A 20,297-nucleotide genomic window follows, 5' to 3' on the forward strand; every position below is an offset into this window, starting at 1 on the left:
TTGCTTGCATAGCATTTGTCTAACTGATTTAGGGGAATCAAAAATGACCTCAACCAAAGTAGACAACTAAGCATTACAACCTGTGCCTCCAAAATATGAGTCCAATGGTTCAACTAATGCTCCATCTCACTCAATACAAAAAGATTCTATGTGATACCATACATGGCCAAGATAGTGGGAGGAGTAACAAATAATGATATAAGAACACCAGAATCCTATCCAAGAGTGCAACAAATTCAGAAATGTATGACCTAACAGATGCAGTTTTCATAACAGTGAGTGCTCTCATGACAAAAGTTTGGAAAAATCTCACACCGAAAAAACTGAACACAGGTGTGTACTGTTACAATTGAAGATTATCCAATGGAACAGAAGAAACATTACAAAGAATATCAGTTTTCTTTCAGTGTGAAATTTATTAAGGGATAAACATTTGGTTTTGAAAATGAAACAAATTACTTCCAATTTAAATGGCAGAGATGTAGTGCAGGTCAAAGCACGATATCTACAGAAAAAGAACAAAAATCAACTAAACGCCAACTGTTCCGCTATCTACCTAAGTAAATAACAGCTTCTCCATCTTCCAAACCTTAAAATGCATGTTTGAAATTTATATGAATTCCATCTCATACAGAGTTATCAAAAACTGTATATTCTAATAAACATGCTCAGGCACCTACAAAAAATGTTTCTAACAGTGAAAGCATTGGTAGGACAAATGTATTTGTTGTAATGGAGAGTATTTTGAAGAGGATAAGGTCCTTTTGTAAATAATTTGAAAAGCTTTAAAAAACAATTTTGTGGTTTTTTTTACCTCCTCATAGTTTAGGAAAAGGCTTATATAGAGTAAATGGTGAATCAGCAATCATAATCAAAGAAAGGGGTAGATAAGATATATTAATCATATAGGAAAACTATTGTCCTTGTAGATTGAAAAAACATAATGTCATTGTGGCATAAATAAACTGCAGGTGTATCCAAAACAAGACACGAGAATCAATCTCTCTTATTAAAGGTAGTAATGATCACACAGTACTAGGAACAGAAAGCTGGAAGTGAAAAGCAGAAAAAATTTAAATGCGGATTGGAATATACAGAGAGGTCCAGAAAAATGTAGACATTCTTTGATAATTAATACCTTTGGAACAAAATGACATAGCTTTGCAATTTTGCGCAGCAGCGTAGTCCATTGTTTTCTCCACAGACCTTTGCATGCATTTTGCAGCAGATGACAATGCAGCAATGCATGGAGTAATATTTTCGTTTTAGCAACACAAGGCCATACTGAAGTGGTACTGTAATTAGGAAAACTTGATGGAGGTACAACAGCAATGGGGTAATGTGTACGAAACTGAGCCACCATCATGTACAACAATTTATCATATTCAGGATAAATTTGAAGCCAATGGTACTGCTCAGGATGTGCGTAAGGGAAGGTCTGACTGACCAAAAACATCAACAAGTTCACCTTCCAGTGTTGCAACATTTTACTTGGTCACTTCAAAAATCTATGAAGCAGGGTGCACATGAAAGCGGAGTAAGCCGTCAAGCACACAATGAATTCTGAAGGCTCTAAAGTGGAAAGTGTATATTCGAAAATCACTGCATGCTATGAATAAGGATGACCCGAATCAGAGGATAAAGTACTGCAAGTGGTTTGAAGGCATGTTTTGTAAGGATGAACATCTTACGGGGATGGTTATCTGGTATGACGAGGTGAAATTCAAACTGAAAGGTATTATAAAACTCCCACAACTTTGTGTAAAGGGCTCCCAAAAATCCTCACGTTCGTGTGGACAAACATGTTAATCTAGTTGGTGATAATGTATGGTGTGGTCTGTCATCACGCGGTTTGATTGGCCCATTCTTCTTGGAAGGTAACATAACTCATGGGGTGTATCTCCATATGCTCCAAACACTGATTTTACCTGCCATCTGAGATATGTTTGGAAATTAAAGATTTTTACCTACAACAACATGGTGCCTCACCTCATTACCACAGAGATGTCAGAGCCTACTTGGATGAAAATCTACATGGGCGATGGATAGGTTGAAGAGGAACTGTTGAAATCCCAACACAGTCTCCAAACCTTCCACCTCTTGAAATCTACCTATGTGGAATATTGAAAAATGAAGTTTATCAACATAAGTCAGCAACATTGAAGGAGCTACAAGAAACCGTCAAGATGTCCTGTACAGCTATCACACTAGCAACATTGACAGCCATAGTTCAGTCAACAGTTAAGTGGTATTGACATTATTTGATTGCTAACAGAGGTCATTTTGAGCATACAAAATAACCTTCCCCCCTCCCTCCCTCCGACAAGAATTTTAATGGTATGTCATCATTTTGTTCCATTAATATTGACATACAAAGAGTGCCTACATTTTTCTGGCCCCGTCTGTACACTGCAAGGATATGCTAAATGTCAAAGGGTGGAAGCACTTTTATTGCCATAAAAGCCCACAATATCAAGTAAGATTATTATAGATTCTGGATGTGAAATAATCTGGTTGATAATAATCATTAACTGTATAAGTAATCACAGTAATCAACCTGGAGAGCTGTAATGGCAGACAGCTTCACAGAAAACTTGGAGAATATAAGGAACAATACTTATAACCAAAAGTTTTTGAAGATCAGAAGATTAATCTGTCAAAACTAGTTGTCCGTAATAAACATTAATTAATGTGATCTTGGACATAAAAAGCTTTTTAAAGGTATACAAAGATCACCCCCTTTATTTTCTCAATATGAGAAACTTCAGTCAGAATATCAGGGGGTACTTTTTCTGATCATGGTATTATAATAGGCGGAGGCTCAATCTGCCAGCTATAGAATGGGACAGTCACTCAACTGAAACTGGTGCCAAGATCAGGGATTTGTGTGAGAACATTGTGATAATTGTAACTCTTCAGGCTTTCCCGGCGAGATCTTGACATGTGGAATAATCGGGTCCACTGCCGGATGTTTGTGTCACTCGGCACAATATTTCGGCCACATAACTCGTTGCCTTCTTCAGGTGCTACCTGAGACTGCGATATTGGAGGATCTTGTCCAGTATTTATGCCCAGAGGGCGCTGGGTGCTCTCTCTGCCGCCTGCGCCTGCCTGGCGCAGCCTGTAATGACCTGGGGCTATGTAAACCAGGCATTTACAACATCCCGCGCCAGTGTCGAAAATCATACATTGGCCAGACAACCAGGACGGTGGACCTCAGGTGCAAAGAACACCAGAGGCACACCAGACTCGGACAGGCAACCAAATCTGCCATAGCGGAGCATTGTCTGGAGCTTGGTCATTCAATGGACAACAACACCAAAATTGTGACACAGACTCCAAGATTTTGGGACAGTGTCATAAAGAAGACCATCGAGATCAAGGTCACAGACAACCTAATAAACCGAGACAGCGGTTACCAGCTCAGCTCGGCGTGGAGTCCGGCTCTGAAGCTTATCAGGGCCCAACAAAAAGAACCAAGAAAAATCTCAAGAAGTAGTAACGCCGCAGAGAAGCACCAGGCGGGCACGGACCACAAACGCAACTCCCAACGCAGGACAGGCCTCTGACAGCCACCATGACCGTAGATGATGGACGAGCCAAGCACGGACAACTGTCAGAGCACCAGGGAAGTGCCAACACCTCAGGAGCAGTGCCAGGCGGGCGCAGACAGCGGACGGAATGCCCGACAAACGATGGGTCTCAGAGAGCTGCCGAGGGAGCACCAGGGAAGAGACAACAGCTTACAAGCAGCACCAGGCGGGCGCAGACCACGAACGGAGCGCCAAGCGCGAGACGGGCCTCAGACAGCTGCCACAACTGCAGATGGTGGACGAGGCGGGCGCGGACATCTGTGGGAGCACCAGGGAAGTGCCAATACCTCAGGAGCAGCATCAAGCGAGTGCGGACCAAGAACGGAACGCCAAACGCGTCCGGCCCCAGGCACCTGCCACGGCCACAGATGGTGGATGAGCCGGGTGCGGACGTCCGTGAGAGCATCAGAGCAGGGCCAAAACCTCAGGAGTAGCACCAGGTGGGCGCAGACCGTGAACGGAACGCCCGACACAGAACGGGCCTCAGACAGCTGCCAAGGATGGCGAACAAATCAGGCACAGGAGTCCGAGGGAGCACCGGGGAAGAGAGAACACATTACAGGCAGCGCCAGGCGGGCGCAGACGGCAGAGAGAGCACCCAGCACCCTCTGGGCATAAATACTGGACAAGATCCTCCAATACGGCAGTCTCACATAGCACCTGAAGAAGGCAACGAGTTACATGGCAAATATTGTGCCAGAGCGACACAAACATCCGGCACTAGACCCGATTATTCCACATGTCATTCTGATAATTCTTTTTTAAAATTACTTAAAGCAATCAGAGAACCCATTCATGAGGGCAACATGTTAGGTCTACTGGAAACTAACAGGCTAAAACTTTTCAAGTAATTTAACATAAAAGAGGGAATCAGTTAACATAAGTCTGTTGTATAACCAATTACTATAGGTGTTACACACTGTTGAGAGATGTGGTAGAAAAATATTTTTGCTTAGCGAGAGTGACATGAACCAGATTTCACAGTGTATGAACAGTCAACACCAAATATTCAGCTCTGGGAATGAAGCTATGGAGCACAAACAGATAAGATTGAATCCCGCTGTGCAATATGCCTTAGATATGTATAAGACAAGCAAAACAGTGAGGGATGGGATGCCCCCATCATGGTTCAATAATCATGTTACAAAGTTGTTACAAAGCAAAAATAGCTTTATTACAGGTAAACAGATTTATTTCACAGTATGAAAGATGAAGACATGCTCATATCTCTCACCATATATATTTTAGAGCCCACGTTTACTAGAGTCTTTCATTTCAAATGACTGTTCCTGTCATATCCCTGAATACTGACCATTCCTCCTGGGACACAATGTACATGGGAACTGTGACTAGTGTCCACACATATGAAGCTGGATGCTTTCCAAAATGGGATTTGTTCCCTGAACAGACCATCCTGACACTAGTTTTTTTTGGTTTTACCAAGCTGTGAAGATGAATGATGGAACTGTTCAGTTGATAAGGCCATGGCCGATTTCCTGCTCTATCCCACCTAATGGTATCATACTTTGTGTATGTACATATATTATTTCAGTAATGTAACCGACGTATTCTGTACTGTTGTATAAAATGGCCTTAGATGATTTTAAATAATAATAATAATAATAATAATAATAATAATAATAATAATAATGATAGTGATAATTACAATAATAATAATAATAAACCCCGTGGAGGCCCGGGATAAGAATAGGCCTCCGGTATGTTCTGCCAGTCGTAAAAGGTGACGAAAAGAACAAACCACTAATAGGGCTAACCACCCTATCAGTGTGATTAGTTGGTTCAGGACAGAACTAATGAAGCCTCGGACAAGCCCCATCATGGTCGTGGACGACGCTTGAACCCTATGCCCGTCCACAACGGTAACGACACTGCTACCCACACGGCAAATGATTTAAATTCAAATAGAGGTGTTTTGCAGGATATGCTTCCTGCAACCACTCTAGAAGGAAAACAAAGACAGTGGATGAGATGGTTAGATGAAGTTAACCGACACCTCATGTTCTGTTATTACCAAGCAACAAACTTAGGAACCAACACAACTGGATACAGATCACAGGTATACACAACATTTATTACCAGATACCCAGAATTAAGATTTTTAACAGAACAATGACTAGCTGATCAGATCCGTGTAATAATCAAAAATAACAGGATACCCCAATCAGAATTAGAAAACATCAAACAACAAGTACAACAAATACTGCAAAAAAATATTGTGCAGTCAGAAGAAGAAGAAAATACAGTAATGGACCCAAACATCCCAGAGCAAACAAACACAGAACAACATGCATCAATTAAACAATAGGAGGAAAATGAAATCTTAAGACAGCCACCAGAACAAGCACAAATAGAACACGAAGTGACACATGTTAGATATAGAAGAAAAATTTCAGCAGACCTATATAGAATACAAAGACACAAATACAGACATTAGACCATTCTTGCATAGACCACCAAATAACCCACAAGTCGAAACAACAATAACAACTATCAACACAATCATACACAACAAAATAAATGAAAATACAACTATGGAAGAGTTGCAACTACTGGTTTATGTAGGAGCACTCACTACACTAAATATACACACGAGTCAGAGATCAGAACCAACCACCACACAGAAGAAACCCACAAAAACAGCATAGCAACACAGGCTACAGATCAGAACAGAAAAACTGAGAAAAGACATCGGACAGCTAACACAATTTATAAGAAATGAAATATCAGACAAAAAACGAAAAAGGTTGGGTAAAATCTCACAACAAGAAGCAATAGAACAATTAGATGAAAAGAATGAGAAATTACAAGCAATGGCCAAACGACTTAGAAGATACAAAAAAAGTGAAAATAGAAGGAAACAAAACCAAACATTCAACACAAACCAAAAGGAATTTTACCAGACAATAGATAACACAGACATTAAAATAGACAATCCACCAAACATAACAGACATGGAACAATTCTGGGGCAACATATGGTCAAACCCGGTACAACATAACAGACATGCACAGTGGATACAAGCAGAAACAGACACATACAAGACGATACCACCAATGCCTGAAGTTATAATTTTGCAACATGAAGTCACCCGAGCAATTAATTGTACGCACAACTGAAAAGCCACTGGAAATGATAAAATAGAAAATTTCTGGCTAAAGAAGTTCACCTCAACACATTCACATCTAACTAAATTATTTAACAATTACATTGCAGACTCATGCACAGTCCCAGATACACTTACACAAGGAATAACTTATTTGAAACCTAAAGATCAAGCAGACACAGCAAACCCAGCAAAATATCGCCCCATAACATGCCTACCAACAATATACAAAATATTAACTTCAGTCATTACACAGAAATTAATGACACATGCAACACATAACAAAATTATAAATGAAGAACAAAAAGGCTGCTGCAAAGGAGCACGAGGGTGTAAAGAGCAACTGATAATAGATACAGAGGTGACACATCAAGCTTAAACTAAACAAAGGTCGCTGCACTATGCATACATTGATTACCAAAAAGTTTTTGATAGTGTACCCCACTCATGGTTACTACAAATATTGGAAATATACAAAGTAGATCCTAAATTGATACAGTTCCTAAACATAGTAGTAAAAAATTGGAAAACCACACTTAATATCCAAACAAATTCAAGTAATATCACATCACAGCCAATACAGATTAAGGGTGGAATATACCAAGGAGACTCATTAAGTCCTTTCTGGTTCTGCCTTGCTCTGAACCCACTATCCAACATGCTAAATAATATTAATTATGGATATAATATTACTGGAACATACCAGCACAAAATCACACATTTGCTATACATGGATGATCTAAAACTACTGGCAGCAACAAATCAACATCTCAACCAATTACTAAAGTTAACAGAAGTATTCATCAATGGTATCCTGTAAATATGACTTTTGGAACAGACAAATATAAGAAAAATAGCATAGTCAAGGGAAAATACACTAAACAAGAAGATTACATATTGGATAACCACAGCGACTGCATAGAAGCGATGGAAAAACAGATGCCTATAAATATCTAGGATACAGACAAAAAAATAGTAATAGATAATACAAATATTAAAGAAGAACTGAAAGAAAAATATAGACAAAGACAAACAAAAATAGGCTTACTGAAAACAGAATTGACAGCAAGAAACAAGACAAAAGCTATAAATACTTATACTTATGCTATACCAATATTGACCTACTCATTTGGAGTAGTGAAATGGAGTAACACAGACCTACAAGCACTCAATTCACTTACACGATCACAATGACACAAATATAGAATACATCACATACATTCAGCAACAGAAAGATTCACATTAAGCAGAAAGGATGGAGGAAGTGGATTTATCAACATAGAAACCTACATTATGGACAGGTGGACTATTTAAGAAAATCCTTTATAGAACGAGCAGGAACTAGCAAAATACACAAAGCAATCACTCAGATAAATACATCGGCTACACCATTGCAATTTCATAACCACTTCTACAACCCTTTAGATCACATAACATCAACAGACACGAAGAAAGTAAATTGGAAAAAGAAAACACTACATGGAAAGCACCCATATCATCTAACACAGACACACATCAATCAAGACGCATCCAACACATGGCTAAGAAAAGGCAATACATACAGTGAGACGGAAGGATTCATGATTGCAGTACAGGATCAAACAATAAACACCAGATATTACAGCAAGCATATTATTAAAGATCCCAATACCACAACAGATAAATGGAGAATTTGTAAACAACAAATGGAAACAGTAGACCACATCACAAGCGGATGTACAATACTAGCAAATACAGAATACCCCAGATGGCATGACAATGTGGCAAAAATAATACATCAACAACTTGCCATACAACATAAACTAATAAAACAACACATTCCCACATACAAGTATGCACCACAAAATGTACAAATTATACTGGAACAGAACCATTATAACAGATAAAACAACACCACATAACAAACCTGACATCATACTCACCAATGAAAAGAAGAAATTAACACAACTAATCAAAATACCCATACCCAATAAGACAAATATACAGAAGAAAACAGGAGAAAAAATTGAAAAATACATCCAACTGGCTGAAGAAGTCAAGGACATGTGGCATCAGGATAAAGTTGACATTATACCAATTATACTATCAACTACAGGAGTCATGCCACACAATATCCAGCAGAACATCCGCGCAATACAGCTACATCCAAACGTAACTACAGAAATCTGTAATTATTGATACATGTTCAATAACCTGAATGTCCCTAAATGCAATGTAATGTATATCATAACAGCTAAAAAGAAGTCACGCTTGATCAAGGTCCGCGACACTTTCCATTTTCAACCAGACATAATGTCTGAGAAAGGAATTTTATAATAATAAGAATAAGCATGTTTTGATTTTCTAACACCACAAAATGAAAAATGGTAAAGTAATTCTTCTATTTCATTTATTTTTCAGTCCCAGTGTCATATTTTTTATGTGACAAGTTTCAATCTCCCTGGAAAATCTTCAGACCTATGTTTGTGCCAACAAATACGTCTGTGTCAGAACAACCTGAGTGATGAGCAGTTTCAACACAGACACAGCAGGTTGCTAACACAACTACATTCTAGATCTGAGTATGATCGGAGGTGATCAACACGTCATGTGTTAAAAAATGAGCAACTGAGACAGAAAAATAAATGACACATTATGGTTGTTTTAAATATCAATACAGTTGCTGTACTCTTGTGAAGAATATGTCGACTATAGGGGGAGAGATATAGAGGAATGCTTGATAAGAGTTGTCGGCTTTGACCAGTGACGTAGGAAACATGCGACAAATGTTGTAAACAATATAATGACTATAATGTGTCTTTTTTTTTCCAAATGAGACAAGCTACAAATCAGCCTGTCACCACAGCCAGGTTTTGTTAGTATCACATTTGTTGGCTTCACAAATTCCACAAATTCACCCCCAAATTGTCGCCTTCCAACCTAACCTTGGGCAACGTTACAAATCAATCTGTCACCGCAACTAGTTCTTTTCCCCCTCATATTTGTTGGATTCGTCAACTAACACCCCCCCCCCCCCTGAAACATGGACCTTGTCGTTGGTGGGGAGGCTTGCGTGCCTCAGCGATACAGATAGCTGTACCATAGGTGCAACCACAACAGAGGGGTATCTGCTGAGAGGCCAGACAAACGTGTGGCTCCTGAAGAGGGGTAGCAGCCTTTTCAGTACTTGCATGGGCAACAGTCTGGATGATTGACTGATCTGGCCTTGTAACACTATGCAAAACAGCTTTGCTGTGCTAGTACATCAAACGGCTGAAAGCAAGGGGAAACTAGAGCCGTAATTTTTCCTGAGGGCGTGCAGATTTACTGTATGGTTAAATGATGATGGCGTCCTCTTGGATAAAACATTCCGGAGGTAAAATAGTCCCCCATTTGGATCTCCGGGCAGGGCTACTCAAAAGGATGTCGTTATCAGGAGAAAGAAAACTGGCATTCTATGGACCGGAGTGTGGAATGTCAGATCCCTTAATCGGGCAGGTAGGTTAGAATATTTAAAATGGGAAATGAATAGGTTAAAGTTAGATATCGTGGGAATTAGTGAAGTTCAGTGGCAGGAGGAACAAGACTTCTGGTCAGGTGAATACAGGGTTATAAATACAAAATCAAACAGGGGTAACACAGGAGTAGGTTTAATAATGAATAGGAAAATACAAATGTTGGTAAGCTACTACAAACAGCATAGTGAACGCATTATAGTGGCCAAGATAACACGAAGCCCACGCCTACCACAGTTGTACAAGTTTATATGCCAACTAGCTCTGCAGATGATGAAGAGATTGATGGCATGTATGATGAGATAAAAGAGATTATTCAGATAGTGAAGAGAGATGAAAATTTAATAGTCATGGGTGACTGGAATTTGGTAGTAGGAAGAGAAGCAAACGTAGTAGGCGAATATGGAATGGGTGTAAGGAAGGAATGAGAAAGCCGCCTGGTAGAATTTTGCACAGAGCATAACTTAATCATAGCCAATAGTTGGTTCAAGAATCATAAAAGAAGGCTGTATACATGGAAGAAGCCTGGAGATACTGGAAGGTCTGAGATAGATTACACAATAGTTAGACAGAGATTTAGGAGCCTGGTTTTAAACTGTAATACATTTCCAGGGTCAGATGTGGACTCTGACCACAATCTATTGGTTATGAACTGTAGATTAGATTAATACTTGTTCCATAGATCATGAATACGACACTTCGTAATGATGTGGAAAGAAAGATGTCTGTACATTACACAAAATATTGCACGACACTAATGCTTAAGTTAGTTTTTTTTCCCTCCCTTAATTTATATCTAAAAATTCAGCCAATGATTAGAAGGAGTTGTCATCTAGAAATTCTTTTAATTTATTTTTAAATGTTGGTTGACTATCTGTCAGGCTTTTGATGCTGTTTGGTAGGTGACCAAAGACTTTTGTGGCAGAAAAATTTACCCCCTTCTGTGCCAAAGTCAGATTTAACCCTACATAGTGAAGATCATCCTTTCTCCTGGTGTTATAGCTATGCACACTGCTATTACTCTTGAACTGGGCTGGATTATGTAGATTATAAGAAACTGCAAACAGGTGGGAATTTGAGGAGATGGGCCCTGGATAAACTGAAAAAAAAAAAAACACAGAGGTTGTACAGAGCTTCAGGGAGAGGATTAGGGAATGATTGAAAAGAATAGGGGAAAGAAAAAAAGTAGAAGATGAATGGGTAGCCCTGAGAGATGAAATAGTGAAGGTAGCAGAGGATCAAGTAGGTAAAAAGACGAGGGCTACAAGAAATCCTTGTGTAACAGAAGAGATACTGAATTTAATTGATGAAAGGAGAAAATACAAAAATGCATAAAATGAAGCAGGCAAAAAGGAATACAATCGTCTCAAAAATGAGATCGACAGGAAGTGCAAAATGGCTAAGCAGGGATGGCCAGAGGACAAATGTAAGGATGTAGAGGTGCATATCACTAGGGGTAAGATAGATATTGCCTACAGGAAACTTAAAGAGACCTTTCGAGAAAAGAGAACCACTTGCATGAATATTAAGAGCTCAGATGGAAACCCAGTTCTAAGCAAAGAAGGGAAAGGAGAAAGGTGGAAGGAGTATATACAGGGTCTATACAAGGGCAATGTTCTTGAAGACAATGTTATAGAAATGGAAGAGAATGTAGATGACGATGAAATAGGAGATATGATACTGCGTGAAGAGTTTGACAGAGCAACGAAAAAGCTAAGTCAAAACAAGGCCCCAGGAGTAGACAACATTCCATTACAACTACTGACAGTCTAGGGAAAGCCAGCCCTAACAAAACTCTACCATCTAGTGACAAATATGTATGAGAAATACCCTCAGACTTCAAGAAGAATATAATAATTCCAGTCCCAAAGAAAGCAAGTGTTGGCAGAAGTGAAAATTACCGAACTATCAGTTTAATAAGTCATGGATGCAAAATACTAACGTGAATACTTTACAGACGAATGGAAAAACTGGTAAGCCGACCTCGGGGAAGATCAGTTTGGATTCCATTGAAATATCGGAACACGTGAGGCAATACTTACTCTACGACTTATATTAGAAGCTAGATTAAGGAAAGGCAAACCCACTTGTCTAGTATTTGTAGACTTAGAGAAAGCTGTTGGCAATGTTGACAGGAATAATCTCTTTCTACTTCTGAAGGTGGACGGGGTAAAATACAGAGTGCGAAAGGCTATTTATAATTTGTACAGAAACCAGATGGCAGTTGTAAGAGTCGAGGTTGTGTGAAAGGGAAGCAGTGATTGGGAAGGAAGTGAGACAGGGTTGTAGCCTATCCCCAATGTTATTCAATCTGTATATTGAGCAAGCAGTGAAGGAAACAAAAATTTGGAGTAGGTATTAAAACCATGGAGAAGAAATAAAAACTTTGAGGTCCGCCGATGACATTGTAATTCTGTCAGAGACAGCAAAGGACCTGGAAGAGCAGCCCAACGGAATGGACAGTGTCTTGAAAGGAGGATATAAGATGAACATCAACAAAAGCAAAACGAGGATAATGGAATGTAGTCGGATCAAGTTGGGTGATACTGCAGGAATTAGATTAGGAAATGAGACACTTAAAGTAGTAGATGAGTTTTACTATTTTGGGAGCAAAATAACTGATGATGGTCGAAGTAGAGAGGATATCAAATGTAGACTGGCAATGGCAAGGAAAGTGTTTCTGAAGAAGAGAAATTTGTTAATATCAAGTATAGATTTAAGTGTCAGGAAGTCGTTTTTGAAAGTATTTGTATGGAGTGTAGCCATGTATGGAAGTGAAACATGGACGATATATAGCTTGGACAAGAAGAGAATAGAAGCTTTCGAAATGTGGTGTTACAGAAGAATGCTGAAAATTAGATGGGTTGATCATATAACTAACGAGGAGGTATTGAATAGAATTGGAGAGAAGAGAAATTTGTGGCACAACTTGACTAGAAGGATTGGTTGTTAGGGCATATTCTGAGGCATCAAGCGATCACCAATTTGGTATTGGAGGGCAGTGTGGAGGGTAAAATTCATAGAGGGATACCAAGAGATGAATACTCTAAACAGATTCAGAAGGATGAAGGTTGCAGTAGGTACTGGGTGATGAAGAAGCTTGCACAGGATAGAGTAGCATGTAGAGCTGCATCAAACCAGTCTCTGGACTTAAGACCACAACAACAACAATAACAACAACTAACAACGAAACTGTGAATATATTCACGCCAAGTTGATGTGACAGCAGCCTTAAACATTACTATCACTGGCCAAAGCCGACGACTCTTACTGAACTTTCCTATTGACCCAAAGAAAGCACTATGGCTGCTACTAATATTTAAGTTATTACAGACCTACAAAAAATCAGCCATGATAACTGGCTAATATTTCTACTACAGACAACTGCAAGTGATTCCATTTAATGTCATCTTGCTACTTTCAAGTGACAACTCTAAGAAGAAAAATGCCACGCACAAATGATTATACATGCAGGGACTCTACTCAGTGCTTAAAGACATGCATAGCAGCTATTTCACACTACTCATAATGCGCCCCTTCCCTTACACATAAAGTCATGGAGAAAAAAAAAAAAAAAAAAAAATATATATATATATATATATATATATATATATATATATATATATATATATATTAAAAACAAAGATTCCAAGACTTACCAAGCGGGAAAGCGCCGGCAGACAGGCACATGAACAAAACACACAAACACACACACAGAATTACGAGCACAGGATAGAGTTCGTATGTGCAGATGGATATGTGTGTGGGTGTGTGTGTGCGAGTGTACACCTGTCCTTTTTTTCCCCTAAGGGAAGTCTTTCCGCTCCCGGGATTGGAATGACTCCTTACCCTCTCCCTTAAAACCCACATCCTTTCATTTTTCCCTCTCCTTCCCTTTTTCCTGACGAAGCAACTGCCAGTTGCGAAAGCTCGTAATTCTGTGTGTGTGTTTGTGTGTTTTGTTCATGTGCCTGTCTGCCGGCGCTTTCCCGCTTGGTAAGTCTTGGAATCTTTGTTTTTAATATATTTTTCCCATGTGGAAGTTTCTTTCTATTTTATATATATAATGTGTGTGTGTGTGTGTGTGTGTGTGTGTGTGTGTGTGTGTGTGTGTAAATATGAGAATAAATGGTAGAAATACATGTGGCTCAACACAGCCTCTTTACATACATATGTTTTCTTAATAATTAATAACTTAAGACATAAATGAATCATAATTATTTATAGCTGCTGACACTTACTTTCTTCCTCCATGTTGTCTATGATCAGTTTTTGAAAGCAGAGACAGCTGCAAGGAAGACAACACGTTGATGAAAACAGCAATCCAGCTACTAAATGTTACAAATTCAAATACATGTTAATGATTTGTATACACTAATGGGCAATTGAATTAGAGGCTCCTTACTAGTAGAGACGGGTGCAAAGCATACAAAATTAGCTGGCAGTAGGTTGACAGTGGAATGGTGTGTGTGCGTGTGTGTGTTTGGGGGAGTGGAGGCTTGCATGGGGAAAGGGGAGCACACATATACTCATTTAATCAGAACTAAAATAACATATATTAAAAACAAAGATTCCAAGACTTACCAAGCGGGAAAGCGTTGGTAGATAGGCACAATGAATAAAACACACAAACACACACACAGAATTTGAGCTTTCGCAACCGGCGGCTGCTTCATCAGGAAAGAGGGAAGGAAAAGGAAAGATGAAAGGATGTGGGTTTTAAGGGAGAGGGTAAGGAGTCATTCCAATCCCGGGAGTGGAAAGACTTACCTTAGGGGGAAAAAAGGATAGGTATATACTCGCGCGCACACGCATATCCATCTATACATACACAGACACAAGCATACCAATATGTTTCCAAACGTGATAGACTGGGTGATATGCCTATAACTGAAATAGGATCATCTATTGCAATGCTCTTACTTTTATAATGAAGTACGGAGATGGATTATGTAGTGGGAAACAAGGTCAGATCACCATAATTATCTTGTTCAGTGGTGTTTTCGTGCGAAAGATTCAACTTCATAATGTCCAACTCATACTTATGTGACAATGACAAATAAGTCAGACAGGTGATGGCTGCTTGTGTCTGTGTATGTATGGATATGCGCGCGTGTGTGTGTGTGTGTGTGTGTGTGTGTGTGTGTGTGTGTGTGTGTTATCCTTTTTTCTCCCTAAGGTAAGTCTTTCCACTTCCGGGATTGGAATGACTCCTTACCCTCTCCCTTATAACCCACATCCTTTCATCTTTCCTTTTCCTTCCCTCTATCCTGACGAAGCAGCCGCCGGTTGCAAAAGCTCAAATTCTGTGTGTGTGTTTGTGTGTTTTATTCATTGTGCCTATCTACCGCGCTTTCCCGCTTGGTAAGTCTTGGAATCTTTGTTTTTAATATATTTTTCCCATATGGAAGTTTCTTTCTGTTTTATTTACATCAGAACTAAAATAACATTCACATAAGAATACCTCCACCTGCCTGAACAATGCTATTATAATCTACCATAAGTACCACCCGTGTGTATCACGTCTTCCAACGCAAGCATCTTTTTCCGTACATGTAAAATCCAGTGGTATGTTCCTGGGCTCTTTGAACAGCAGATGTACACATCTAGGGTAGTGAGTTTTACTCCTCACAGAGTAGAGCTGGCTCTGGACAGTATAGATGCTCATCGTTATTTCTGTCATCAGCACTGAATTGCTGGAGGTCAGTCCATATGAAGTGGTCCAGGGATGGTTGCTTGACCATTTTAAAATATTTTAGTTTTTTATATGTGATTGCCCTATATTTGAGAAGATTAAAACAGTTTTTTTTAAGTAATTTATCTTGCACCTATACCGGATGACGGCTATTTTCATTTGTAGGCGCACAATTATTTTTCACTCTGGAGACATTAGCAAAAATTTGAATATCTCTGCACTGGGTTAAGTTACACATTGCAATTGACATGATTGTTTTTGCGAATGTGCCCTCTACAAAATTGTCTATTACACAAAATACCCTGAATTCAAAAATAACCAGTCAAAATGACCTCCAAAGTTTGGTATCCAAGGTTTCAAAAATCCAGATTTAGGTCCAAAAATAACAAACAAGGAGTGATTTATGAGAGTCTATTTTTTTCCTATGGTTAGCATACACTACTAGCCTCATATAGAGCAAAAACACTTACAAATGTTTCCTTAATATTTTATGAATTTGAAAATTTTCATTTTTTGTAAAGCTTGGGGTTAGTTATCTCAGCTGGGACTGAATATAAAAATATGATTTTTGGGGAATGCCGGATATTACTTCCGTTTTACTGGATGACTTTCTGTCTATTACTACGAACTGTGACCTTTCTAACAGGAAATCATGAATTCAGTCGCACAACTGAGACAATATTCCGTAGGCACACAGTTTGGTTAGAAGACGCTTGTGAGGAACGGTGTCGAAAGCCTTCTGAAAATCTAAAAATATGGAGTCAAACTGACATCCCCTGTCGATAGCACTCATTACTTCACAAGTATAAAGAGCTAGTTGTGTTCCGCAAGAACGATATTTTGTGAATCCGCGTTGACTGTGTCAATAAATCATTTTCTTCGAGGTACTTCATAATGTTCGAATAGAGTACATATTCCAAAACCCTACTGCAAATCGACATTAGTGATATGGGTTCTTAATTCAGCAGATTACACCTATTTCCCTTTTTGAGTATTGACGTGACTTGAGCAACTTTCCAGTCTTTAGGTATGGAACTTTCTGTGAGCAAGTGGTTGTACATAATTGCCAAATATGGAGCTATTGCATCTGCATACTGGTACACCATCTGTACTGAAAGCCTTGCCTTTATTAAGTGATTTAAGCTGCTTTGCTACACTGAGGATATCTACTTCTATGCCTCTCATCTTCGCAGTTGTTCTTGATTGGAATTAGGGAATATTTACTTCGTCTTCTTTGGCAAAGGAGTTTTGGAAAAGCGTGTTTAATAACTCTGCTTTGGTGGCACTGTCATCAGTGACTTCAGCATTGTTATCGCACAATGAATGTATTGATTGCATCTTGGCACTGGTGCCATATGACCAGAATCTCTCTGGGTTTTCTGCCAGATTCTGAGACAGAGTTTCATCCTGGAAATTATTAAAAGCATCTCGCATTGAAGTACGCCCTATATTTCGAACTTCTGCAAAACTCTGCCAACCTTCGAGATTTTTGCGCAATTTCCTACCCTGTCAAGGCATGGCCACCTCAGAGGACAGCCACATAGTCAACAAACTCAGATGCAACTGCTGTATAGCATATACGGGCATGACTGCTACCAAGCTGGCTGTCTGCACGAATGGCGATGGTCAAACTGTGACCAAAAGACAACTTGACCAACAACGAACGAGCTTCAGTGGATGCTTCACAGCCCACATCTTCTGTATCCTTTCACAAACATGCCAGATTCTCTGAATTGCACAAGTGGAAACTCTACCTGCAACATGTCCTTCGTTCATGAAACTCACCTCGCATCAACCTTCACTAATCCCCAACCATTCTCCCACCCCAGACGCACACATGTCACCTATACATCCAGTTCATGTGAACAGCCCTTTTCCTTCCACATCCCTCTCCACTTTATATCGCCTTCAGCACAGATGTCCAGAGACTGCACCTCGCAGTCCACTATCTTGTCCCTGCTACAGCTTTTCATACTCCCACAAGCAGCACTATAGCATTTCCATAACCCCTACCCTGCTATATCTCCCTTAGCAACCCGATACTCCTTCTGTACCCCTACCACTCCAACTGAGACCACCACTCAATGCAGTGCCCAGAGAAGACAATGGCTGTGTATGTGAATGTGTTTTTCTGTCTGATGGACTATGTCCAATAACTAAAAAACATCTAAGAGTTCTTTTAAATGTGCCTCTTTGATGCTCAACATCCCTTTTATGTGGTGAGTAGCAATACATCCTTTTTCATATCGTTCTTCCGTTATTTGAGAATAAATTGACAAGGAAGGTTGATTTCAGTTTGAAGTTAATTTTGCTATCCATTAAATTCTTTACATGAATGGTTAAATGTTATGTACTGGATCCACATTGCATTTTTCAATATAGTACACACATAAACACTAGGCTTCACTACCGGTTAATTTGTTACCATAAACAGTGTTTCCGTTTACACATGCTTTGGCTCTGCCATCTCACAACCAAACTATCATTTTCCACCCTAAAATAGAACTCGGGCTGTCAGATATTTTTTGGGGGGGGGAAGTGGGGAGGGGGGGGTGTTCAATACGTAACTTTATCCAAACTATGGGTAGGTGGTCAAATACTTTTTTAGGCTTAATTCCTTACTCCTTTCTGTGACATTAAGGTAGTGTGATGGACAGTGTAAATCATTTTTCCATTCGCTAAATAATTATAAACATTACTATTATTTTGAAGCTCTGATTGGTTCCTGACAAAAAGAAACTTTATAAGGGAGGAAATTTATTGCAATGTTATCGTTAGTATGCTCAACTGTTTGAAGAGCTGTCTCCAAGTGGTGCTGTAATGAACAGTGCATATTATCCTTATTACAGGTTTATGTGGAACACAAATTTTTTCCTCAATACAAGTTCTCCAGAACATGAAGTCATAACACATCAGTGAATGGAGAAGTCAGTCATCTTTTTGAGATTTTCGAATCCAAAATTCGATGTTATAAATAACACAGAGCTGTACAGAGACAGTTAAGAAGGTCTGCAATTTATGATTTGTAGTTCACATTCTTCTTAGTATGAGCCAGTAAGAATTCCGGATAGTTTGTTTCACTCTTTCTAATAGTGCTCTCTCTCTCTCTCTCTCTAACACAGAGCTATGTGTAATCCAAGAGCTCAAGAGTGTATTTCATCATACCCTTAATTGTGAACAAAAGTAATAGGGCAGCAAACAGTACAAGGAATAAAATTAACTAGGCCTACATGTTTCCACACAATAACATTACGAATTTGTTCAGTAAATACGGTACTCACCAGGAATATATCGCTAACTAGTTGTTCTGTACGTATTTCGAACAGTTTTTGACAGGCAAGACGTTCACTTATTTAGCAGCATTTCAAGTGCTTTCCTTCTACTCCAAACGCGTAACGTTATCACCATAATTAAACAGTAAAGACTGCCAGTCTCCAATGCTGGAGAATTTAGAAGCGCGGATTTCGTTACGTGTGACATAAATCTTCATATTTGCAATGTTGAAAACGTCCTGATTTCTACAATATTTTGTGGTTTAACAGCTAAAGAAGGAAAGATGCATTTGAAGCACTGTACACTGAGAAATATTTTAAGCATTTTTAGGTCTCAAGCGATGTCGATTTAAAAGATAACATCGCATGTCCATCATCAAATAAATAAATGTGGATTTTAAACTTCAACCATACATCGCCAGTATCAGCCGCACGGTGTTTTGTAAACAACTGAGATTAAGGTGCCATTGTCACAACAAAGTATCTTAAAAATGACGATTACACAGATAAATGCCTCACAGCGGCGCAATAACTATCTCTCTTCTGCAGTAAATAACATAAACAAACAATTCATTTCACTTTGTAATCGTATCATTCGTCACAAGGGCAAAATACGCGCGCAAAATCCTGTTATTACTAATCTTTGGAAATAATGTGATCTGTGGATACGCAAAACGATAGCGCAGCCCGATTTCCACACGCGACGAAAGTGAAGACCTGTGCTGACGCCACAGCAAGTTGATAGAGGGTAGATTCAGCTGTGGCGTCGTGTGCTGCTATTTTCAAACGCTCCTGCTAATATTTCTTTTTCAATACGGTATCAATCTGAATTATTCGTACGAACATTGGTGTTGCCATTCATATTGTGGGATTAGAACTGAGCCAAGAATACATTGACAAGAACAGAAACCATAAATGTTGGATTTGGAAATAGATTTTATACAGAAATAACACTGTGACATCAAACAAACTTGTAACGGAAGTAGCATTCATAAGCGAAAACCAATTAGTGAATTACTTTCGAATGAAAAAACCCATTCTCAAGTAACTGCTGGAAGAAGTGCGACTTGGGCTACATTAAAAAATTCGGTACCTACTTGAGAGCTGTAGTCCTGACTC

The 20,297-nt window shown here is 39.2% G+C and overlaps 1 protein-coding gene across 3 annotated transcripts in view; it reads right to left on the reverse strand.

Annotated features, from left to right (window-relative positions):
* The window catches only part of LOC126354008 (tonsoku-like protein), a 277,353-nt gene extending 257,461 nt beyond the window's left edge, over nucleotides 1–19,892 (reverse strand). The window contains exons 1-2 of one of the 3 annotated variants that reach the window (XM_050003320.1): nucleotides 19,188–19,892; nucleotides 14,453–14,499 (exon numbers count right to left, since the gene is read on the reverse strand). In XM_050003320.1, coding sequence (XP_049859277.1) covers nucleotides 14,453–14,465 — 13 coding nt within the window. In that variant the 5' untranslated portion in view covers nucleotides 14,466–14,499; nucleotides 19,188–19,892. Of the gene's footprint in view, nucleotides 1–5,259; nucleotides 7,007–14,452; nucleotides 14,500–19,187 lie in introns of those variants that run through there. The other 2 variants (XM_050003321.1, XM_050003322.1) reach the window with 2 other exon arrangements.
* Nucleotides 19,893–20,297: the final 405 nt, after the last annotated feature.

Source organism: Schistocerca gregaria, chromosome 3, assembly GCF_023897955.1.
Source record: "Schistocerca gregaria isolate iqSchGreg1 chromosome 3, iqSchGreg1.2, whole genome shotgun sequence".
Classification (NCBI taxonomy): domain Eukaryota; kingdom Metazoa; phylum Arthropoda; class Insecta; order Orthoptera; family Acrididae; genus Schistocerca; species Schistocerca gregaria.